Raw genomic sequence first — 24,795 nt, forward strand, 5'->3', positions numbered from 1 at the left:
ATTCGAGGTGCCGGCGAGAGTCTAACAAGGGCAGGGCCTTAGCTCTGTTTCCGTGACAGGTTTGTTCACAGCCTAACAGTTTGCATCTCGCCGAAGCAAATACGGGCGCCTGCGATCCTAATTACACCAAGACCTCATTTGCTTAAGGAACGTTAGCAGGGTGTGTCCTTAGTTATTGGGGACCTACCACTGATGCCGGGGCTTCCTTATTTGATGGCCCTGGTGAGCCTTGCCTGTGCTTTGCCAAGGGTCCCAACCTCCTGTGGGTCTCGAAGGCGCCCCTTCCCCCCCGACCCCCATCCTACACCCAGGAGCCTGGAACCCAGGTTCTGGGATAGCCATCCCACCTGGGGTCTCATTCCCTAGTCCGTGAGATTGGGGGTTGGGTCTCGGTCCCCTAGTCCGTGAGATTGGGGGTTGGGTCTCAGTTCCCTAGTCTGTGAGATTAAGGGTTGGGTCTCGGTCCCCTAGTCCGTGAGATTGGGGGTTGGGTCTCGGTCCCCTAGTCCGTGAGATTAAGGGTTGGGTCTCGGTCCCTAGTCCGTGAGATTAAGAGTTGGGTCTTGGTCCCCTAGTCCGTGAGATTAGGGGTGGGTCTCGGTCCCCTAGTCTGTGAGATTAGGGGTGGGTCTTGGTCCCCTAGTCCGTGAGATTGGGGGTGGGTCTTGGTCCCCTAGTCCGTGAGATTCGGGGTGGGTCTCGGTCCCCTAGCCCGTGAAGTTGGGGGTTGGGCTGATCCTGGGTTCCTCCCGGCAGCAGCTGACACTGTCACCACCTGGAGTGTGCCTGTGAGGGATCAGGCTCTGCCAGGCACCTCGCAGGCACGCAGAGCAAGCGTTGACTCGTGCCCTCGTGCCGGTGGGGAAGCTGAGGCCCAGCGGGGCGCCCCCTCGCCCGCACACCTGCCCCTCCCGCCTGTGCCCCCAAGGACTGACCCTCACCCCCTGCTTGGCGGTTGGGCAGATATACACGTGTTGCTGGGGGGTGCACAGCTGAAATTGGGGAGACTAGGATTTGGACTCACATCGGCTAGATTCCAGAACTCCCCACCCTCTCTGTCCTCTCGCGTTGATGATTCGAGGCTTGATGGGGGAACGGTACCCCAGCTGAAACCTGGCTCATGTATTTCACGGTAACTGTCCCTGGCAGCCTGGCTCGCCTCTCTGAAACCCATTAGGAAGTGCTGTCACAAGCCGGCGACGCTGAGATCACCCGTATTGACGCGCACTCGGCAGGCTGTATGAAGGCCTTGGCAGGTTTTTGTTTTAAAAAGACTTCTCGAAAATGACAGGCTTCATTTCGGGGGTCTTTGTTAATCTAACTGTTCCCCGGCTGAAATGTGCGGACTGTTTACTAAAGCTCTTGCCAGTAATGAGCCCAGGGCAGAATTAAAACAATTTCGGCTTACTTAGGGGCCCGGCGTGCAGCCTGGGGGGAAGGAACGTTCAACACGAGCCCAGGGCTGTTGTTGAGTGGGGCCAGGGTTCGACCTCGAGCTTGCTTGGGGCCTGGGCTGACACGTCCACCCCGAAGTGTATCGGTATCAGTACAAAGCAGGTCCCGGTTATTCTCCGCACGGTGTCACCTCGCATACGCGTTCCGGGGCTTCGCATGGGGTGGTTTAAAAAAATTAATAGACAGGCCTTTATTTCTCTCTCTGTGAGCCAATACTGGGAATTAATTTTTTCTGGCCCACTAACTCTTGTGGTTAAAAGTACAAATTAAGCTTTCTGGGAGAATCCATCACAAAATTATTGAAAAGTCAGTGTGGGGAAGATATTGGGTTATGTCTATAGGGTTATTGTTTCTGCAATTACACTTTGCTTTGCCTTTCTTCTCCTCGTGCTTGGGGAAATCAACTCGAGAATGGTCTTCCAACTCGGAAGAGTTATTGGCTATTTTTCCCCAAATGGGATTGCCCTTCTAGAGAACAGTGGGCATCTATTTGACAACAAGTTATAAATTTGTGCTCCAAGTTCTTTGAAGAAAGCATGAATCTTAGACAATGGCGCTCTGGTGCGATATTTCAGGCGGGAATGTGGGGCTGTCAGAAGCCAATAAAGTCCTCGGGCGCCAGCGTGGACCCAGGCAGCGTTCGTCAAGCACCGTGCGTGGACCCTGCTCGGGATTAGGCGGTGGCATCATAGTGGGTTCCTTAGCGGTTCTCATTCCGCAACCTCCCTAAGTGTGCACATCCTGCACACTAGGATGTGTGCCCCAAAGCCCATCCTAGACCGTGATCGTCTGAGCCCCAGCCGTCTGGCGAGCAGTCTGGTCCACACTGTCTGTCGTCCACACTCACAGCATCTTTCCAGTTACTGGGACCCGCTAGGTGCCAGGCATGGGGCTGGGCAGTTGCACACGCAGAATAGGGGGTGCACCCTGCCCCCAGAGTAGTGTCCCCTGCCAGCCGGGCCCCGTTTCTCCACAGCAGCTACTGAACTTGTGGACAGAGGGGCTCCCATGTCCTTGATGACTCGAATCTTGCTTCAAACCCTGCAGAGGCTCCTGTCTGTCTTCCAGAGAGTTCCGATTGCTCCCGCTGCCCCTGGGGCCTCCTGGGCCTCCCTCTTCCCCTGCATGGCTTCACCGAGTAATTCCCGCTCTTCTTTTCCCCAGGATCCCCCCACCCACTTCCTACTGAGAGGGGCGCCCCCCTCCCAGCTTGTTCCCACCCTCCCCCTCCTCCCTCACCGTCCTTGTTTGTCACCTCCTGGAGGGCGTCCCCTTAGTTAACTGCGGGGCAGAGGCGCGGGCCCGGCTTGTGGTGGCATCCCTGGTGTGCGCGCGCGGCGCGTACCGCGCAGTAGGCGCTTTGTCAGTGTTGAGGAGCGATGCCCGGTGACCGGGTGATGGCGGCTGCTGTCAGCGTGCTAGCGGGGGCTGGGAGACCGGAGCCGGGGGTGGCGTGAGGGTGAAGGATGCTCACGGGGTCCCGGTCATCACTTCCGTTATTAAACTGGCCCTATCACTTGACATCCTTCACCACCGAGGGAAAAATAGCCTGTTTCTGAGGACAAGTTCAGGGGTGTTGGGGCCGCGGCCGCTGGGGAGAAAAATGACTCCTGGCAAGAGTGCCGGGCGGGCGGGCGGGCGGGGCTGCCATTAGGAGGCTCCGAGCAGCCTCCTTTCCCTGCCTGCCCTGCGGGACCCTGAGGCCAGAGGGCAGGGGCTGCAGCCCTCACCTCCCGACTCTGGGTCCAGGGCTCCTTCCTGCCGCTTCTCTGGGGAGGAGAGGGCGCTGAGCAGGCAGCAAGGTAGGGCCTGTGGGCGGGAGTGGGCTTCCTTGCCTTGATGGCCAGCTGGTGCTTGTGGGGACTCTGCTGACCACTGCCCCCCCACCTGGGTGGGAAGCATCTCTTGTTCCTTCCCCAGCCTGGTTCCCTGGGGAGTGCCCCCCAAGGCCACTTCTCCCTCCCGAGGCAACCCCTAATGTGTGCCCCTGCCATGAGGTTGGAGGCTGTGCTGTGGGACCCTGGATGCCAACTAGACCCCCCCAGACAGATGGCAAGGGTGGCCTGGGCGGTAGGGTCCAGGGGCAGAAGGCCGGGACCGCCAGGCTCAGGCGTGGTGGGGGGGTGGCCAGCGTGGAGTCCTCACCGGCCCTCTGGGCTGCATCCCCTCGCCTGCGGAGGGGCCGGTGCCTGCCCTCTAGGCCTCGGTCCTGTGCTGTCCCGGTGGGCAGACCCCTCCCCATGGCTGTTTCCTCTGCAGCACCCAGCCTGCAGCTGCCCCCAGGAGTAGCCCGTTCACTTCCTCTTTAATCCAGTGGACGTATGTGTGTATATATATTTCTTAATCTGACACCCCTTTCAAAAGTACTGCACCTTAGTTTTTATTCTACTTTGTAAGTTTAATTTAGCTGCACATTTATATTTAAAATCTCATATGTATTAATTTCATAATCTTGGTTTGTTTCTCTTCTCGCCTTTCATGAAGCAGTTTTATCGAGCTTTCTCTCGCGTCTCTGGCAGCCGAGTCATCGCGATCCCCCGGGCCACTCTGAGTCATCTAATAGAGTTTTCCAGAGCGTGTCAGCTTCACTTCCACCTAAGTCGTTTCAGATCCTGCACTTATTGAATCAGTGAGTGATGCTGTCACTGGAAACTTCTTACCAAGCTGCAGGTACTCATTTGTGAAACTTCAGGACATTTTGTTTTTCTATTTGGCACTTTGTATTTCTTGTCCTCAGGCTTTGATCTGGGCTGCAGAGCAGGGCCATCCCCCTCCCCCCCCACCCCCGGCTGCTGCTGAACACCCTCTGTTCTCCCAGACGTGGTCCACCCCCCTTCTAGAACTCTTGACTGTCAGCTTGTCACCACCAGCTCCTGCTCTCCTTGGGGACCACGGAGGTGTGGGGGCAGGGTAGCACAGCAGTGGGAAGGGGGCCTTGCACGCTCCCGTTGCTTGGGGCTCACAGGAGACCGAACTACCAGCATGTGAGCGGGATCCAGAGTGGAAGGAGAGATGGAGCCATCCCCCGGGGTCTCAGGGGCTCCAGGGGTTCAGATACAAGCCTGTCCTCTTGTAGGAGAATCCACTGTTTATCTGTCAAGATGCCTTTTATAAACAAGGCCCCAGTGGCCTGGGGGAGGCCTTCACGGTCCTACACATCCAACTTCTCAGAGCCTCAAAAAATGAAGGATTCAACCCAGTGATGTATGTGAAATGCCACGTCTTAGTCTGCTAGGGCTGCGGTGACAGAATACTACGGACTGGGTGGCTCACACAACAGAAATTTGTTTTCTCACTGTTCTGGAGATGAGAAGTCCAAGAGCAAGGTGCTGAGGGTCGGTGTCGGGGGAGGGTTTTCCCTTGGGATGGCCGCCTTCCTGCTGTGTGCTCACGTGGCTCTTTCTGCTGTGTTGAAAGAGCGCAAGCAAGCTCTCTCGTGTTTCTTACGAGGACACAAATGCTATCAGGTCGGAGCCCCACTGTTAGGGCCCCATGTAACCTTTTTTTTTGGCCATGCCATGCAGCATGCGGGATCTTAATTCCCCTGCCAGGGATTGAACCTGTGCCCCCTGCATTGGGACTTCAGAGTTTTAACCACTGGACTGCCAGGGACATCCCTGACCCCACTTAATCTTATTGACTTCCTTAGAAGCCCTGTCTCCAAATACAGCAACCCTAGGGGTTGAGGCTTCAACATATGAATCTGGGGGATGCAATTCTGTCTATCAGAGCACATTGCCTGACACACGGTGGGAGCTGCTCCGTGAACACTCATTGCCTTTGAATCTGGAAGCTCTTAGGTGAGATGGAATTGGCCCCAAAGGCTCTTGCCAAATCCTGAAGGCCGTGAGGCCCCGGGAAGTGGTGTGTGTTCGCAGGAGGGCACGTTGTGACCATCAGCCAGTGTCAGGTGTGAGGCAGGAGGGGGGGGCCAGCTCCAGATCCCCAGTCTCTGACGTGCTGGCCCTCTTGTAGAAGTGGAAGAGTTGCCAGGTTCGGCCAAGGTGAGGGGAGGATGCTAATGGGGCCACGTATTGTGAAACCCAAATTCTTAGTGTCTTTGCTCATCGTAATACCTTATTTTTGAGTAATTAGCTCCAGGAGTGCAAGGAGTTTGACAGTTTCATGACCAGCATGTACAGTGCCCGGCACAAGTAGTTACCCCCTGAAAGGGTGTTGACTTAATTGAAAGGGTTGGAGGGCCCTTGTGACCCGTGTAACGCTGCCTGCACTGGCAGCTTCCGCCGAGCCTGGAGGGCTGCTGTCCCCGCTGGTAGGTGAGGACACAGAGGTGCCGAGGGGACCGGTGACCTGTGTAGATGACCCAGTGCGGGGGTCCGGCCCTGCTGAGCTCGGGGCGGGACAGTCCCGGGAGGACCAGGCTGTGTGGGTTTGCACAGATCGGGCTCGCTCCTCGGGCCCCCTACCTGGCAGGCACCTTTCTGGCAGGGGGGGAGGGGCCTAAGGGATGCCCGCTCTGAAGTGCCCCAGGCCTCAGCCTGCAGGAGCAAACCGTTGGCCTCCCTTCTGGCCTGCTTTGGGTCTCCACGGCTGGGGTTTCTGGAGTGAGTGAGCGAGTGAGTGAGGGAGTCGATGGAAGGACAGGTGAACCAGCCTCACAGGCTTAAATCAAGGCCGTTTGGCTCAGCTGGTTGACCTGTTGCTCCCTTTGGCCCCTGCCGTTCATTCTGAGGTGCATTCTTCTTTAATTAGCGTGGCTAAGTAATGCATGACATTAAAATATTGACGGGGATTGATTTGGGTATCTGTATCCTTGGAGCTTCAGTTAATAAAACAACTTTCAGTAAGACTAGTGGCTTTAGAACATTTCGACTTAATTATATTTTCTAAAGGATTTTTTAATTTTTTCTGGGATCATGTAACTGCCTGGCAAGGTACTTCATTTCCCTAGTTAACTGAAAGAAATTGGTTTTTCGTTTGGTTTTGTTTAATACGAATTAAAAGTAATACACATTTGATAAAAGCAGTTAAAGGATTATTTATTAAAGTCTCCCTCTTTATGTGTTGGAGGGAAAAAAACATCCCTAAGAGCTGAATTAATGTTGAGGATGATGTGAGAGCCTCTGACAGCTGGAGAGCTATTTGGCCCGGAGAAAGCGTATTTCTGTTTAGAACCTTCTCTGTGACTCTCCCTCCAGGATGAGCGCTTCTCTTCTTTGAGTTTATTCTGTGCAGTATATCTGTTACCCCACGTGCATCTCAATTTCAGCATCCGTGAGTTGTGAATTATGACAGTGTTCGAAATGGGAGAGCTGAGGAGAATTCAGGATTTTTATTCTCATCTCATTCAGGTGAGGATGCCTGCCAGAGGCAGCAATTTGAAAAGAAAGGAAAGGAAGGGAGGAAATGAAAAGGAAAGTATCTTTAGAAACACCAACTGTAAAGAAGACGTAACAAGTGGATATTACCCCAGTTTTAAGAGTCGACTCCTCTCATTAGTTATTTTCAGAAAGTGTCCTGTCATAGCGCCAAAGTCTCCCCCAAGCCTAGCCTGCCAAAAGACCTTGCAAATAACTCCACCAAATTTTACCAGGCTACAAAAAGAAAAAAAAAATCTTTTCTCCTTTCTCTTTCCTTTTTTAAAAGTTTTGACATAATTTCAGCCTTACAGAAAAGTTGTGAGAGTACTACAAAAATTTTCCAGATACCCTTTACCCAGATTCCCCAAATGTTAGTACCGTTTTATAGTCTCTCTCTACTTCTGTCTTAATATATATAGATGTATATGCACAATGGGCTTCCCTGTAAAGAATCCGCCTGCCGATGCAGGAGATGAGGGTTTGATCCCTGGGTCGGGAAGATCCCCTGGAGAAGGAAATGGCAACCCACTCTAGTATTCTTGCCTGGAGAATTCCATGGACAAAGGAGCCTGGAAGACTATCATCCATGGGGTCAAAAAAGAGTCAGATACGACTTGGCAACTAAACAGCAACAATAACAACAACACGTATATACATTCTTACACACATCCTTAGGTGCTTTTTTTTTTTGAACCACTTAAGAGTTAAGTTACAGATTGATGGTCCTTTCCCCTTAAATACTTCAGTGTAGATTTCTTAAAAACAACAAATTCTCTTCCATAACCGCAGTGCATTTATCAAAATCAAGAAAACAATATTGAAACAGCCTTATCATCTAATCACTTATGATGTACCTCGTGGAGGTTTTTTTCAGCAGTGTCCTTTTATAGCAGAAGAAACTTTCAGATCATGTGTCACCTTCCTTGTCATGCCTCCTCAGTCTCCTGTAGTTTAGAACAGTTCCTGTATTTCATGACACTCACGTATTTGAAGAGTGCAAGCCAGGTGTTTTGTAAGACTGTCCTGCATTTTGGGTGTGTCTGCTGCCTCCTCGTGGTTAGATTCAGGCTGTGGACTTTGTGGCAGGAATGTCCCAGGGGAACTGTTGTGTCCTTCCTGGTGCCCCGTATCGGGAGGCACATGCTGTCAGTTCTGTTGTTGGAGATCCTGGCTTTGATGGTTTGGTTAGGGAGAGGCCTGCCAGATTTCTGCAGCGTCGTTATGATTTTACCTTTTGTCATGCAAAAGTATCGTGTAGAGAGACACCTTGAGACGGCACAAATAGCCTGTTATTCCTCAAACTTCTGTCCACCAGTTTTAATGTCCATTGATGTTTCCTCTGACAGAGGATCAGACGGTTGGATGGCATCACCAACTCGATGGACATGAGTTTGACCGAGGTATGGGAGTTGATGATGGACAGGGAAGCCTGGAGTGCTGCAGTCCATGGGGTCTCAAAAAGTCAGACACGACTGAGCGACTGAACTGGCGTTTCCTCTGATTATCAATTCCTATGATGATGTTTGGAAAGTGGTGATTTCTGATCCTATCATTTCCTCCTACTATAAAGAGCCCCGCCCATAAGTCTGTTTATTTTATATCAGTGTGGATTCACGGACTCTTAGTTTAATAAATTCTAATCCGTTTTTATCATCTGACCGGTGGAAGCTCCTTCGAGCTGGCTCCCGTGTCCATTTGAGATGTTTCCACCATTCTTTGAATGCCTGCTTACTTTCTGGCACAGCAGCGCATCTCAGGCTCATCTTGCTCTGTCTTTTCCTGTCTCCAAGGAGCTGTTTACAAAGGACCTCTAAGGACCTCTGCCTTCTGTCAGTGGAGAAAGGTTTTTAGAAGCCAACATTTGGGTTTTAAGTGTGCTCACTAATGCTGGGCTGTCAGTGCTTCTCAGAAGACAGATCAGTAGATTTATACATGCATATACCCATATATATACCTCTACCTACTCCTTACTGTTAAACCCACGAGTTCACGTGGATTTCTCTAAATCCCACCCAGTACTGTGAAGCTCATTCTGCCTTTTTCCATTTCCATACTTGCAGCTGCCTTCTCCAGAATGTGAAACTTGGCTCCTATTTTCACAACATATTTATATACTTGCCAATTTCTAGAATGTCAAAACATCATTTCAGAATTGTTAACCTCTGTTAAGAAAAAACAAAACAAAACCCTGCTAATTAGAATTCATTATTAGAGTTCTTCTTTTTTTTTTGGCCTGTAGACTGAGGGCATATTGTCCGAATTTTGAGATGTTCCTCGCGCCAAGTTCTTTTTCCCTGTCCCTGTCAAGTGTGATTTTGTTGTTGGCTTGAAATACCATTCGGTGCACTTGCTTTTCCTTCTGTTCTACTTTCCCTTCTTCCCTTCCCCCCTCTGTCTCCCTGCCTTCCTTCCTCTTTCCTTCGGTGTAAACCACTAGCGTGTGTACAGAAGTCAAATCTAGACAGAAAAGCTCTGTCTAGGGGAGCGTCTCCCCACCCCCGACACCGTCTCCGTGGCCCAGCTCCCCTCTCCCCAGCCCTGCCCTGTAGGTGACCGGTCTCTGCAGGTGTGCATGCTCATTTGCTCAGTCGTGTCCGACTCTCATGACTCCACGGTCTGTAGCCCACCAGGCTCCTATGTCCATGGGATTCTCTAGGTAGGAATACTGGAGTGGGTAGTCATTCCCTTCTCCAGGGGATGTTCCTGACCCAGGGATTGAACCTGTGTCTCTTGTGGCTCCCACATTGCAGGCAAATTGTTTACCACTGAGCCACCCACCGGGAAGCCACATCCCTGGGTGTCATATAAAAAGATCCCGGAGCAGGGAGGGGTGACCCAGGAGAAACTGTTGATGTTCCACTTACAGCTATTTTTCACATTATCTTTCTGAAATTTCTGTTTGTGTGTGTATGTTTTATCATGTGTCTAATGGACAGGGAGGCCTGGAGTGCTGCGATTCATGGGGTCGCAAAGAATTGGACACGAGTGAGCGACTGAAATGAACTGAACTGAATGTATTGGTAGAAAAGTGTTTATGTATTCTACAGTTGCGTGCTCAAAAAAAAGTTTTTAAAAAAAATTAAAGTGATAGTGATATATAATCAAAATAGTTTGCAGGCTTCTGAAAGAGTTGCTCTCTAAGCTAGAGTGGGCCTTTGGTCCTGAGGTGACTCTTGTGACCCCACCTGCCGCCGCCACATGGGGTGAGCAGCTGGGAGTTCACTGATTCATTTGCTCACTGGCCGGGCAGTGAGGTTAATGCAATGAACAGGAATGCATTGCCCAGACCTCATCCTGAAGCTTCCAGTCCAGATGGGAGCTTCCAGCCTTTCAAGGAAGAACATGGGGCCCTGGGTCACCCCAGAGAGGCTCTTGAGTGAGATTTGCTGGCTGGACTTCCAGGGAGAAATGAGAGACAGTGCCGGAGATGCCTGCAGCCTTTAGCTGAAGGAGGGCCTGGAGGAGGGGGACTGTGGACTGTGGCTATGCACGGTGCATAGATCTTGCATCTCCTGGGGCCTCAGGTGGCTTCTCTGTACCACCAGCCCCAGGGCGAGCTCTTCTCAGACAAGTGCAGATGCTCAGAGCCCAGACTTGGGTATCACACTTCCCGACTCTTTTCCTGGCCGGCCACGTGAGCTTGAGATGTGGAGTCTGAGCGTGTAACTTTCTGTCTCTCCTCTCATCCTTTTTAACCCTCTCATCAACGTACCATGTTCTCCATAGGGGATCTTGAGGCTAAGAGAGGTGAAATGCTCGTGGAGGGTCACGCAGCGAGTTGGAGACTGAGGCTCGGCTGGAACGCGGGGCTCATTGCTGAGTCTGGGCTCCGCTTTCCACCGCGGACTGCGTGCTTTTCTTACTTAGACTTCTCCTGCACTTGAGAGAGGGGTTCTGTTTGCTTTAATGTTACTCTAATGCTTTTTTGGAATCCATTTCCTTTGTTTATTTTATAGCAGTATAATCTGCAGTGAAATAGTTTTACACTGAGCTTACATGTTTTAATGGTGTTTTAATGGCATCTTAATGGTGTCTCCATGGATTTGCCGACCGATACTTTTGGTACCCTAACTTCCCCGCCTGACGATCGGCACCTTGCGGCAGTGTGGCCGTGAACTGTGGCCTGAGCTCCCTTCCAGGCCCACTGGGCAGCCTCTGTGTTGGGCATCCACTGTCTCAGGGCAAGGGGGCCTTTTTCCCCAAGGAGAGGAAAAGGGAACATTGGCCCCCCACGTGACGGGGTTTCACTTTGCCACGTGATTGGCTTGCTCCTGAGGTTGTTTCCCACTTACGAGTGTCTGACTAGGAATCACCCATGCAAAAGAGGAAGTCCTGGTCCCTGCCCCCAGCCCCTGTGGCTGTGGAGGACGCGCACCCACCATGGAACCGGGACGCTGGCCCTGGAGGGCGTCGGCTTGCCTGGGTGCTCTGCTTTCGGTTGTCCCTGCGCCACCTCATATGCTGAAGCATCTGTTCTGCTTTTCTGTTTTGGAAAATGTGACACAACAGTTCAAGTCTTGCCTAGTGAAGCACAGAAGGCCCTTTAGGGCTGGGCTGGGCCTCAGCCATTTGGGTCTTCCCCAGTGCTTGGCAAGGGCAGGAGCCAGAGCAGGGGCCCAGCGCCTGCTCACTGAACGAATGAATGAATGAAGGCTTGATTCATGTGGTTGCAGACTGACGACCACGGTAAGAAAGGAGGAGGTGAAACTCAACCCTGGGACTCTGTCCAGGACTAGCGTGGTGGTTGGCCCTGCTCCTGGCGCAACACCCGGCTGCAGAGAGTGAGTCTCCTCCGTTTCTACCGCCGTCCAATCTCAGCCCCGCTTTCCCCTTGGCTTCCGTGGGACCCACCTCCACGGAAACATCCAGCGCCCGTTGCGGGTTTGTTGCACCTGTGGTGTCAGCGCCCAGTAGGTGGTACTCGTGCGCTAAGAAAAGCCACCCAGAGCTGGGCCCGTACCCCAGCTCTGGTGCCTGCAGGCTGTGTGGGCTTGAATGAGGCGGCTGCTGGCTCTGGCACCTGGGTTCCCTTATCTCCAAGTTGGGACAATGTGTCCCCATCTGCAGAGAGCTCTGGTAGCGATGTGGGATGCTGTGTGCAGCACGTAGACACCTGGTCATTAGTTGCTACTGTCCTGATTGCGATCGCTTTTACCGTTCCACCCCAAGGCAATCGTCTGCTGCCCCCGCTAGCCCGCTGTCCCCCCTGCGTGGCCACCCACAGCCCTGGTGTGTTAACCCCTCCTCAGTGGGAGAAGCGAGATGCTGTCATCAGTGTGTACATCTGCGGAGCTGCTCCGAGTCCCAAGCTGACCACTGAGGCCCGAAGGGGCTTCCAGGGAGCGGCCATCCCAGCCTCCCCCGCCTTCTCTTTCTCTTTTCTGATGCACCATTGTTTTCTCAAAAGGAAAAGAAGTGGTTGGAGTCAGGGAGAGAAATCCCCAGGGCCCTGTTTCAAACGATTGTCCCATTTCTAAACTTGAGTTAATAAGAATAAACAAAGTAGTAGGTGGATTTGCACAGAAGAATATTATTCTGACGATTATGTAAATATTTATGCATTCTGGCTTTCTCATTTTGTTACTGGTGTCTAATTTCTGAGTCTCATAATGAAGTGTAATTTGGAGAAGCTTTGCAAAGTCAGGCACAGCAGTGAAATAATTTGATTTGTTCAGTAAACTTGGTTTCAGTTATTCCTTTTCATCAGTTCTTTTAGAACCCCTCAAGTTCTTTGTGATTTGACAACTGCTTTTAGCCCGATGAAGATATGACTCTTAAACATTGCCAGGAATTCAGAAGCGGTTTATAATATTGTTGCTTAATAAGAAAATGCATTCATCGGCAGGATATAAAATTTATGGGCTTCAAATGGATTTGAGTTTGTAGTTTTAGCCCTCTGCGCTCCTGCCATTCTCGAGGCTATGAGTAGGGTTTTTTAATTAAGTCAAATTGAATTGAATGAGCTTTTATTGAGCGCCCACTCCCTGCCAGACACAGTCTCCTTAACCCGTGCACCGCCTGAATGGTGGTGAGAGGGAGCCAGCCAGCCCAGGGAGGCCTAGCGAAGTGGTGCCCTGAGCTCAGGGCATCCAGCGGGTCAGTCAGGTGGGATTTGGAATTAGGGCTGAGGCTTATGCTCTTTCATCCCCAGCTGATTACAGCAGAGCTGATTAGGAAGAAGAGACAGGTTGAGTGGCTTTGCATATGTTATCTCCTTTAATCTCTTTTAATCTTCTCAACCAGCCCTTGAAGTTCAAGTTTGTTTCATTTCCCTTACTTTACATCTGAGGGAACTCAGGCGTTGCTGAGGCTGGTCACAGAGCTGGTGAGAGATGGAGCCAGGGGTTTGAACTCGGAGTCCTCTGGGTCCAAGGCCATCATTCTTTCTACAACTCCTGGTGCAGGGAGCGGAGGTGGGGAGTGTGCGATTGGGACTGGGAGGAGTGTGCATTTCTGCCACCACACGACTGACCACCTGCTGGTGGCCGTGGCCCGGTGCGTAGTGACTAAGGCGCCCTCCTGTAAACCGCGGTGAGGGGTGGTGCGGAGGTGGGACTGGTCTTCAGTTTCCTGGGCACTTTCTAACTCTGAGCCCGAGCCCGAGCCAGGCCTCCTCTCTGACCATCACTCTTCCTACTGGTGAGTGAGTGGGCATCGTGAAACTTCCTGGTTTTTTTTCCTTTTTTTTTTTGTAGGATTACCCATGCTATGTGGGAGGCACCTGGCAGTGTCTGTCATGTGGCGGGCCCTGCATTGAGGAGCCCTGCCCTCTGGAGACCTGCTCGTTGCCACGGCCGAGAAGCCGAGAAGTTGCCTCAGCCCCCGGGCTCCTGTGCATCACGGAGCTGACTGCCAGCGCAGACGGGTGACTCATGTGATGGCATTTTGTGTGGCATTGTGCAGTTCAGCCTGGCACAGCACACCACACCCACAGCAGGTATTCAAGAGCCATTAGTGTTTATGAAGGGGATAAAATTGCCCAAATGGAGGGAAGCCATCAAAATAAGAGCCTTCGCCTGTCTCATGGAAGTTAACTTGCAAACCTAATGACTGCTGGGCTGTCGAGAAAGTGTCATCTGGATGTCTCACTGGAGACAGAACTCTCCAGAAGGGCAGTCGGGAAACCCCTGATCGCCTCGTGGGGGCGGGGGAACGCATTTTACATGACAGTGAGTTGGAGAAATTAGCAGTGGTCTCTGAGGAGCCCCCCTTCCCCGTTCAGCTTAACCCTTTGAGTCGCAACAGCTTTAAAATGAATCCAGGAAATAGCTGTATATATTCTTCATACTCCTCGTGTTTTCTCTGCAAATAAAAGCGATCTTGAATGTCTGAGATTCTGGTGACAGAAATGCCTTTCCTTTGTGAAGTACGTTGCTGGGGCTGGGAACAGAACCAGCACAGCATATTCTGTGCTGCGGGGGGCGGGGAGGGGGCAAGGCCAGGAGGTTCATCCAGGCCCCTCTTCTGGTCAGGGCTGGGGGAACAAGGACCCCCGACTTTGGGCCCGAGGCCAGGTTTACGTCAAGGGGAGGATCCATTGTTTAAAAACAAATGTACGTAGCAGTCCCCGAACAGTCATTTTCAAGTCATTCTCTGATAAAGATAGAAGGCTTAATTTAGGCAAATTTAATGGTTTCAGAGCATTTGGCGTGGTCCTGGGGTAGAAAGCAATGTTTTCCTTATTCCGTTTCAACCTGACTTCATTCCTAAGTTTGTGTGTTAAGTGTCAGTTTATACCAGGGGAGCGTTTTCCTCTTGGATGCGTTTGCACCTGACAATTTGTGCAGGAATTCCTTGATTACAAAATAGCTGCTCTCAAAAAAATGCAGACAGGCAGCGTCCTCAGGAGCCCCTCGGCCGTGGGCAACGGGCTGCTACCAGACACCTGGGTCTGAGCCCCAGCGGGGCTTGCTGCTCAGTCTGGTCTCTGCTGCCGTTTGCTGGCAGATAGAAGGGTGGTAGGGTGGGACCCCGCGTAAGGTTATGGGGGCCGTGGAGACTGGCCAGTGTGATACAGGGTAAGCTCTCGGGGGCAGGGGACCACACTGGGCACTGAAGGATGCAGGGATGGAAGGACAGGCCCCAGCCCGTCGAGGTGGGAGAAGCTCGTGTGTCCAGGGCTACACCCTGCCCAACTTTCCAGGCGGCCTCCAACTTCTGGGGTATTTAGAGGCTCATTTCTTGTTTCTGTTCCTTTTCCTTATTTTGGGCGAGCTGGAGCAGCCATTCTCTGATCAGATTATTTGGAAGATCCATATTACCACTGATTATTTAAGAAGGGCCAGGCCAGGAGGGAGGTAAGCAACTCGATTAATTCGTCAGTGAGGCAGCTGGAGGGACATGTGACACACAGACCAGACTGTCATCTGACCGGCGCTTATCTGCGCCGGGATTGTTCCCCCAGGGTGACCATGATGACAAATGTAATTGACATTTTTTTTATTAACCCTGAAATGATTAAAGAGGCCGCTGTTGAGTTTGTGTCCAAGTGCCCGGTCACCTGGCCTTCCGAGTGAGGCTTTCACGTTGGAGGCGATGAGCAGCCTCGTGTTTACTTCCTGCTCATCGATTCCATCAAGCAAGGCCCACCGAGGTCTGCCTGGTCTTGAGAGCATGCCCGGGAGCCCAGACGCTGCTTCCTGGCTCAGGTTCTCAGAGTGTTCTGACACCAGTGTCGTGATGGACACTCAGAAGGCGCTCTGTTCATTGAGCATCAGGCGTTAGGTGGGCCCCTGCTTTGCGGTGGGTCCCGAGATGTACAGAGCAGCAGGTTGGGGGCCCCTCCCCTCGAAGGAGCGGTCCCTGCAGAGGGGGGATGGGTAGACGTCCACGGGAGCAATTGTGTGGCCCAGGTGCTGGAAGCAGGACCCAGGCTGCCCTCACGGCTGGGGGAGGAGGAACGGTGGCAGAGGCTGACACGGGCCTCAAAGGGAGGGCGTCCCCTCACCAGGCAGAAGGCCCTCACCTCGGGGGCCTTCCAGGCAGAGGTGGAGGCAGTGTGAGGGCACGTGGAAGGGGGTGAGTTGGAGGGGGCAGTGAGTGGCGTACAGGAGCGCCCCCGGGGCGGCTTGGTGCGGCCCTGCAAATGGGCTGGGGGCTCAGTGGAGACCAACATGGGCTTGCTGCTGCCTCGCCTGCCACTGAAGTCACGAAGCTCTCTACTCAGTTCCCTCACCTGCAAGACAGAAGCAGTCATCATGGCCTCACACCCGCCAATGCTGCCGTGACGATGAAGTGGCCCTGGGAGTGAAGCTCTCGACCCGCTTGTCCTGGGCAGGGAGCCAGGCAGCGGGCATCCCTTGGGGCGGGGCTTGTGGGGGTGCAGAGTCGCCCTTCTACGGTGCCAAGCGCTGGGCAGAAGCCGCCACTCTGGCTTCCCATCTCAGATCCGAGAAGCCTCCTCTTGAGAGGGTCAGGCAGCGGTGCAGGGTCATACTCGGCTGTGCAGAGGCTGGGAGGGGGCAGGGGCCTCCTCTAAGAGGAGCGAGCTTGTGTAGCGAGGGGGTTAGGAGGTGGCCGCCTCACAGCGAGAACAGGACAGTCACAGTGCCCCTCAGTGAAGTGATGCATCGGACGTTTCCCGAGCACCCCTCTGCCGGGGGTACACAGGTTCACTCAGTTACTGAGCAGTATTTACCAGGCACCTACTGCATTCTGTCTGAGCCACATGGGCTTTCCAAGTGGCGCTCGTGGTGAAGTCAAAGTGTTAGTTGCTAGTTGTGTCCGGCTCTTTGCGACCCCATGGACTGTAGCCCGCCAGGCTCTTCTGTCCATGGGATTCTTCAGGCAAGTATACTGGAGTGAGTAGCCATTCCCTTCTCCAGGGAATCTTTCCGACCCAAGGATTGAACCCAAGTCTCCCACATTGCAGGCAGATTCTTTACTGTCTGAGCCACTAGTGGTAAAGAACTCATCTGCCAATGCAGGAGACATAAGAAACGTGGATTTGATCTCTGGGATGGGAAGATCCCCTGGAGGAGGGCATGCAGCCCACTCCAGTATTCTTGCCTGGAGAATCCCATGGACATAGGAGCCTGGTGGGGGTTACAGTCATAGGGTCACACAGAGTCAGACGTGAGTGAGTAGCTTAGTATGACGGACTGTGTTCCAGGCATTCTGTGAGATCGGGAAGGAAGGAAAGAAAAGGAAATCGTGACATGTCTAGCAATGGAGATAATTGCCATTTTAGTCTTGAAATGGTGAGTTCATGTCATTAAAGTTTTGTGTATTGGCCCCCCACCAACACCAACTGAACCACCTTCCCCCCATTGCTGCCCCCACAGCACAGACTTAGAAGGAGATTTACCCCTTGTGACTTAGACCTGTTGCTTGGGAGCCTTTCCCATCAGTTTAATCTCTTCTGCCTTTTAATCCTGTGGCTGGCGGGATGTTGCAGGGGCAGTAATTTAATAAAAGTATGCAGTTTGTAAAGCAGCTGCTATTCTGTGTACTAAGCACATTTGCCAACCTTTTCAGGGAAACCTCCAAGCTGTTCTTGGAACTTGGCGATACTGCAGGGGAAAAAAAAAAAAAAGTTATATTTAATAACATTTCATCTTTTGGGTTCTGCAGCTAATAGTAGCCTAAATGGGAGCCGTGTCTGAAAGCCATTTCTTTATGTGATTCAGAGAACCAGGATGCTGCAATTACCCCGCGTACGAGATTTATGAAAACATTAATGCCTAACAAGAAGCAAACATCTCAATAAGTTATTTAATTTGAAGTTGCAGGCCTGGCGGCTGGTTCCTAACTCAGCCCTGCTGTCAGCCCACAGGCACTGGCTCGCTCGCTGGCTCAGAGGCGGGGTAGGGAGCAGGGCGAAGCAGAGCTGGGTTAGAATCCCATTTTCCTGACTCAGAAACCCACCCCTGCGAGGGCAACCTCGTTAGGTCTGTAACATGCGGCAGCCACATGATCTGCTGGACAAGAGACAGGCATTTAGCCAAATTCACGTGCTACACGCCTTTCCTTTCTTTATTTCTCTTCTCCCCCCAACTGACGTAAAAAGGAGAGTCACACACAAGCAGATGTCAGAACGACTGCGTGCTCTGCCTCATCAACTGGAAGAGCCACCAATTGAATTACTCCCGACACCATCTCTGCAGATGGCAGATGTGGGGCGGGAGCCCGGGGTGGGGGCCGTCTATTTTCCTGTGTCCGGTGATAGCTGAAGCCTTAATTCAAAAACAAATTAAGTCCTTCAGCTGTCACTTGATTGTTCCCTCAGATCTTTGGGGATACACATCATTGCTCCTGCCTGGGATCTCTTCTCCTTTTTCTCGAAGCTTCCCACCACCTTTTTTTTTTTTTCCCCTCTTTGCCCAGAACTCAACATTTTCTTTTTTTTTTTTTGATAAAAGCATGCATTATTTAGAGCTTGTCGCTTCCTGAAGTTCTTTAATTACAGAATTAAACCAAAGTAATGACAGTTTAATTTGTTCTTTCATTAATTGGGAGCGCTCGGGGCTGATGTGAAGTGCGTGCGTTTGGGAAGCGTTGAGGAACGTGCGCTGAGTGATTGGATCGTGAGTCATAATCACGGCTGTCGCCTATCGCCTGCCTAGGTGCTCCTTTTGCACATCCTCAGTTTATCCTCCTGGCCGCTTGGAGGAGGGGGGGTCACGCTGCTCCGTCCCACAGATTACAGAAAGGAGGGACAGAGCCAAGTCCGCCCAGGCAGCTGGAAGGAGGGCCAGCCTCCCCCCGACCCTGCGCCACTGGATCTAGCTGTCCCACCCCAAACCCCTTTCTGGTTCTTGGGCCCCAGCAGTGGTTTCAGTCCCACGAGGGGCTGCCCTTATGAAGACCTGGGGTTGGGCCTGAGAAGCTCACACCCATGCCTGGCCGAGTGCTGAGGCTGGACCCATGTAAAGGAAAGGCAAGCCAGACAGGAAAGAGCAGATGCTCCACAGAGGCTGATGGCGATGGGTCAATTTTGAAAGTAGCGGCGGGGGTGCGGAGAAGCATGTTTGCAAGCACAGCCTGTCCCGTTTGGTTTGTGAGTCAGGAAAGCTGCCCCAGGGAACCACGCTGGGCGTGTTACTCTAAAGCCCGTGGTTCGAGGTGGAGCCCAGGTGTGTGGTGTTCTGTCTGGCCTGGGCTTCCCTCTGGCCAGTGCCCGGCCCAGCCCTGCCTGGCTTAGGACAGGTCTCGTCGCCAGCTGAGGCTGAGGCCAGGGCAGCTGCTAAAGCCACGACAGTGGTCTCAGGGCTGCTGTGTCTCCTCGGACACGTGTGGCCCAGGTCTTGTTCTCTGCACACTGACCCCAGGGCCCGCCAGACCTCTGGACCCATCTGTGTGTCTCTGGACGTGTCCATCGTGCTGCTTGGGTCCTGGGCTGGGACTGTGGTCCTAGGCCTCCAGGACTGAGCTCAGGTGGACACTCGGTGCCCTCCCATGCGTGGCCGAGACGTCTGGCCTGGCCGGCCTGCCGGAGGGAAGCACTCACGCTGTGCCTGAACTTTTTTTAGAGTCAGAAGCCCCGTTTGCTCCAGCACCAGGGCTTTTTGGTGGCAGGTGGTCGAGGACGAGAAACAGAACAGACGGCTGGCCGGTGGCGCCTGCCTTTGCGCCTTTTTCTCCGTTACCGTAATTCTCTTTGAGCCTCCCTGCAGCTCTGGGAAGCGAGGGGGCTGGCCCCATTTTCTAGCTGTGGAAGTGGCAGCCCAGAGGTGGGGTTGCCTGCTCAGGCCACGTTGACGGAAGGGCACCGGCGGGGTTAGGGTTTGGGGTGTCCGAAGTTCCCCGTGGAATTGGGCCTTCACGTCCCCATAGCTTTCACCCTGTGTCCCCCAGGCCGCCTGCTTGCTCTCAGACCCGCCAGGACTCAGACCCCCGCCCCACGGCTCCCCTGTGAACATGGGAATGCGTGAATGCACTCTCTGCAGTGATGTCTAGATGAATTTAGGATGAGAGGATTCAGTTACACTTTATTATTGTTTGCCATTAGAAATCATGCAAATAAGCCGTGGGATAAGGCAACTTGTATTGTTTTGGACACCAGATTTACATGTTTACTGGAAGAAAAATGACACCAAGCGCCTTCAAGGTGGTAATAAGATTGTGCCTCAGAGCTTTCGCTTTGTTGGTCTTTATTTATAATTTATGCCACGACCACTTCCAGAGAGGTTTTAAACTAGTTTATCATAAAAACTTAGAGCGCGACAAGAGGATCTTCAGGCTTACTTCGTTGTCAGGATGAAAAGAAAGCTTAGCAGCGCTGTGGCTCGGGGGCCGGGGGCGGGGGCGGCAGAACGTGCAGAAGCCACCGACCTGGCCCCCTGAAGTCACTGCAAGCTTCCCTGGCTGCCAGAGCTGAAAGGGAGGCCTGCTGGGTGGCGGGCTCCTCATTTTCGGATTATCAGGAACCTCCCCTTCGCCTTTGTTCTCCAGTCCCCGGGTTGCCTTGTTGAGCTCCTGACTCCTCTCTGGGAAGGAGTGGGCTCGGAGCCCCTCTTGGAGCAGCTGGGCAGAGGGAGTCCAGGCGAGAAAGACACCGTGTTCCATCCTAAGCTGAGTGTTGGAGGCGGTGCTGGCGAGCGGCCCCCTCGCCTCAGGGTGTAGAGCCCTGCACTTAGGACTTGGCGACAGGCCGCCTGGGTGATGCCTGCCTTGGGGGGACGGACTTTAGGTCGGCTGTCCCGGCCAAGGAGAAGGAGGCTCAACCACGAGGATTCGGAGCCCTCGGTTAACCGCCGCGTGTGGCCCGTCCCTGGCACTGTGCCCCCCTGGCCTTTCTGCCCTGGGCCACCTTCTGGCTGGTGGGTGGGAAGGAGCAGCCGGAGGCCCAATCAGCGTGCAGAGCGGAAGCGGGTTGGCGTGTACACCTGCTCCTGGGGTCCCCGGGGGTCTTTACAAATGACACGGAGCTGCAGCAGGTGCCCTGCCAATGTGGACGATAAAGATATATGTGGATTGTAGCACACAGTACTCAGTGCGCTGTTGTTTGCTCAGTTGCTCAGTCGTGTCCGACTCTGCGACCCCACGGACTGTAGCCCGCCAGGCTCCTCTGTCCGTGGGATTCTCCAGGCAAGGATACTAGAGCGAGTTGCCGTTTCCTACTCCAGGGGATCTTTCCCGACCCAGGGGTCGAACCTGCATCTCTTGAATCTCCTGCATCGGCAGGTGGATTCTTTACCACTTCACCACCTGGGAAGCCCACACACCGCAACAGAAGAACAGCTTGAAAGCCAAGCAGCAGTTGAGCTGCTTTCCTCTTTAAAAAAAGCTGGAAGCCACGTGCCGTATCCGGAAGCTCGTGAGCAAGAGTGTGGGAGAGACAGACTGACTAATGACCAAATGGGCCTTCTGTAATCAGGACAGGCGTTGCTGACCTGGTGCTTGGGGGAACTGCTGTTCCCTGATGTATGAGTCCCTGATGCTGTCAGCACAAGTGCAGGTGAAGGGGTTTCTGGCTGCTAAACTCACAGCCAGGCAGCTTCTGTAAATTACAGGCTGTGTGGCCACAAAAATGGTTGACTTGAGTGCTGCAGACTTACCATGATTATCCGATTATATGACTCCTCTGAATCCTTTAGAGTCACTTGTTAAACTTTCACAGGTAAAATAATTTTGCGCTCACTGAAGTGATGTCATTACAGAGACTAATTCAAAACTATTAGAAAAACTTGGGGGGCTCCATTTATAATACCACCTAATGCATCCCAGGTACAGTGTGTTAGGGAGTGATGAATTTTCACCCTCCGAGAACCCCAGGCCTGGGCATGAGCTTGGACGCTGAGGGCTTGAGTTCTCTGAAAGCTACCAGTGGCGGTAGTGGTGAAGAACCTGCCTGCCAGTGAAGGAGATGCAGGAGAACGGGGTTCGATCACTGGGTCGGGAAGATCCGCTGGAGGAGGAAATGGCTACCCACTCCAGCATTCTTGCCTGGAGAATCCCATGGACAGAGGAGCCTTGGCGGGCTACAGTCCATAGGGTCACAAAGAGTCAGACGCGACTGAACGACTTATCACAATGTATTCCAGGTACAGTTTGTTAGGGAGTGATAACCATCCAACCCCCAAGAACCCCAAGCCTGGGCAAGAGCTCGGGGCGCTGAGGTTCTGAGTTAACTGAAAGCTACCAGAAACTGGTTATTTGGTCCTTAGCTGGCGCTTTTAGAAGTAAGTAGACTTAGGGGTTTTTTCTGAGATATGGACTCAGTTTCAGTTCAGTTCAGTCTCTCAGTTGTGTCCGACTCTTTGTGACCCCATGAACCGCAGCACTCCAGGCCTCTCTGTCCATCACCAACTCCCCGGAGTCCACCCAAACCCATGTCCATTGAGTTGGTGATGCCATCCAACCATCTCATCCTCTGTCATCCCCTTCTCCTCCTGCCCTCAATCTTTCCCAGCATCAGGGTCTTTTCATATGAGTCAGCTCTTCACATCAGGTGGCCAAAGTATTGGAGTTTCAGCTTCAGCATCAGTCCTTCCAATGAATATTTAGGACTGATTTCTTTTAGGATGGACTGGTTGAATCTCCTTGCTGTCCAAGGGACTCTCAAGAGTCTTCTCCAACACCACAGTTCAAAAGCATCAATTCTTTGGCGCTCAGCTTTCTTTATAGTCCAACTCTCACATCCATACATGGCCACTGGAAGAACCATAGCTTTGACTAGATGGACCTTTGTTGACAAAGTAATGTCTCTGCTTTTCAATATGCTGTCTAGGTTGGTCATGACTTTCCTTCCAAGGAGTAAGCGTCTTTTAATTTCATGGCTGCAGTCACCATCTGCAGTGATTTTGGAACCCAGAAAAATAAAGTCAGCCACCGTTTCCACTGTTTCCCCGTTGACTTGCCATGAAGTGATGGAACCGGATGCCATGACCTTAGTTTTCTGAATGTTGAGCTTTAAGCCACCTTTTTCACTCTCCTCTTTCACCTTCATCAAGAGTCTCTTTAGTTCTTCTTCACTTTCTGCCATAAGGGTGGTGTCATCTGCATATCTGAAGTTATGACATTTCTCCCGGCAATCTTGATTCCAGCCTGTGCTTCTTCCAGCCCAGCGTTTCTCATGATGTACTCTGCGTAGAAGTTAAATAAGCAGGGTGACAGTATACAGCCTTGATGGACTGCTTTTCCTATTTGGAACCACTGGAGACCCATAAGACTACTATGGTTTGACTTTTGCCCCAACCTGGAGATATCACAGAGGTCATTTCTGGGCGGTGAGCAGCATCCCTGGGCAGCAGGGCAGGAGTTTCTGCTGCCGGTGGGCCTGCAAGCCTCCAGGGGGATATGAGAGCTGTTCCCTGTCTGGTGTCTGTGAGTTGAGCAGATCAAAACTTTCTCCTTGACTCTCAGGAGGGATTTGGGGGTGTCTGGGCCCAGGCGCTCAGCCTGCCACCGCCCCCCGCTTCCAGGTCCGAGCGTTCTGAGTTTGTTGCTGTGGTGCCATGGGGTGCAGCTGGGCAGGTGGGGGAGGCGGAGGAAGCCGGGCCTGCAGAATGACATTTCTGTGGCCTAATGATTTTCAAAAACCATTTGAGAGATTGAGGTAATGTATTTCCCAGACTCAAGCAATTTACTCCTTCCCACCGTGCTGAATCAGGCTGTTAAATCCTCTTGCTGTGTGCATATAGCTATCGGCACCAGGGGAAAATGGTCAAGTTCAAGGCCGCTGCCATATCTGTGCTCGGCTCTTCTGGAATTGATGAGTAGCTGCACTTTTGAGAATGAAGTTTTTAAGAACATTGGAAAATGTTAAGTGAGGAAAGCAGGCTGCCAAATTATAATATATTCAGTAGGATCTCGGGAGAAACCAAATGCACAGGGAAAAAGACGGTGCAGATGCTGCCGGCGGGTTCACACTGGCTCCTCCGTCTGAGGGCAAGGACTAGATCCAGCGCCCCCTTCCGTCCCTTTTCAGTCCCTCACCCACTGTCCGCTGCCCCGGGTGCTAACACCTGGCACCCGGGGAGGAGCACCCCAGAGAGAAGCACATGGGCTTTGACTCTGGGACTGTCACTTGTGCGCTGTCTTAATATAACTTGGGGCCACTCCCTTCATACCTAGAACTTCAGTCTCTTCACCTGTAAAGTGACCCAGTTCCGTCCACCTCAGAGGGTGCTGTGGAGGTTCTATCACCCGACTCAGCATCTGGCAGTGTGGGGCCCGTGGGGGTCTAAAGAAATGATAACTCTTGTGGGGGTTATTATACAAGTGCATGTGTGTGTCTATCAAAATCTGCAAAACGAGGTAAATAATAGGAGAAAGTAGTAACGACTGAAAATGGGAAAGCAGAGCAGTCCATCTGGCCGCATGATTCCACCACTGGCCACTCCGTCCTGACCACGCTGACCGCTCCTCCCTTTAGGAAAGAGGAAGTCGGGTGGCACAGGGTGCCAGCCTTGTGCGAAAGGTGCACCCAGCCCTCCCAGAGGGGAAGCATGGAGCATGATGGGAACACCTGCTGGGATTTTACTCCTGGTAGTCAGGAGGGCTTCCTGGAGGAAGGAGCATCTAAGCTGAGTCCAGAAGGAAACGTGGGGGCCAGTCGGTGGAGAGGGAGGAATTCACTTCAGGTAGAAGTGGCGGGGGGGCATGTGTAAAGCACAGGTGGCGGAGAGCAGGGTGGGTTTGGGAAGCCTCGATGGAAGGTCACGTGTAGGTGAGGTGGTGGCGGGAGGTGAGGCTGGCGGTGAGCGTGGGCCTCACAGGTCATTGAAGGCTTCCCCGCCAGACGGGGTTCATTCACAAACCCCGCCGCGTCCCTGGGTGTATCCGGCAGGAGCCCACAGCCAGATAAGGCCTTGTGGTCAGAAGGCACCCGGTTTATCCTTTGGCTGGCTTTCTGGCTGAGTTCTAGGGTCAGGGGCCCACATTCGTTTGAGAAATCTTAACAGAAACAACCACCCCCCTCAGGGAGGGCTGGCGAGAACCGTGGCTTTGGTGGGCGGCGTGGGCCTGACGGAGCTGCCCACAGGGCTGCCCTGGAAGGCCTTTTTGGGGAGCGGAGACAGCCTGGCGCTGGCCTGTGGCGGTTGCCATGGCAGCAGGACCCAAGTGACCCTCACTT

At 52.8% G+C, this 24,795-nt stretch overlaps 1 protein-coding gene across 4 annotated transcripts in view; it reads left to right on the forward strand.

Annotated features, from left to right (window-relative positions):
- WDR25 (WD repeat domain 25) overlaps nt 1-24,795 on the forward strand; it is a 133,029-nt gene that overhangs the window by 40,498 nt on the left and 67,736 nt on the right. The window contains exon 1 of one of the 4 annotated variants that reach the window (XM_065905936.1): nt 13,525-13,713. The exons of the other annotated variants lie outside the window; for them this stretch is intronic. Coding sequence (XP_065762008.1) covers nt 13,654-13,713 — 60 coding nt within the window. The 5' untranslated portion in view covers nt 13,525-13,653. Of the gene's footprint in view, nt 1-13,524; nt 13,714-24,795 lie in introns of those variants that run through there. 4 annotated transcript variants of the gene reach the window in all.

This window comes from Muntiacus reevesi, chromosome 15 (assembly GCF_963930625.1).
Source record: "Muntiacus reevesi chromosome 15, mMunRee1.1, whole genome shotgun sequence".
In the NCBI taxonomy this organism is placed as follows: domain Eukaryota; kingdom Metazoa; phylum Chordata; class Mammalia; order Artiodactyla; family Cervidae; genus Muntiacus; species Muntiacus reevesi.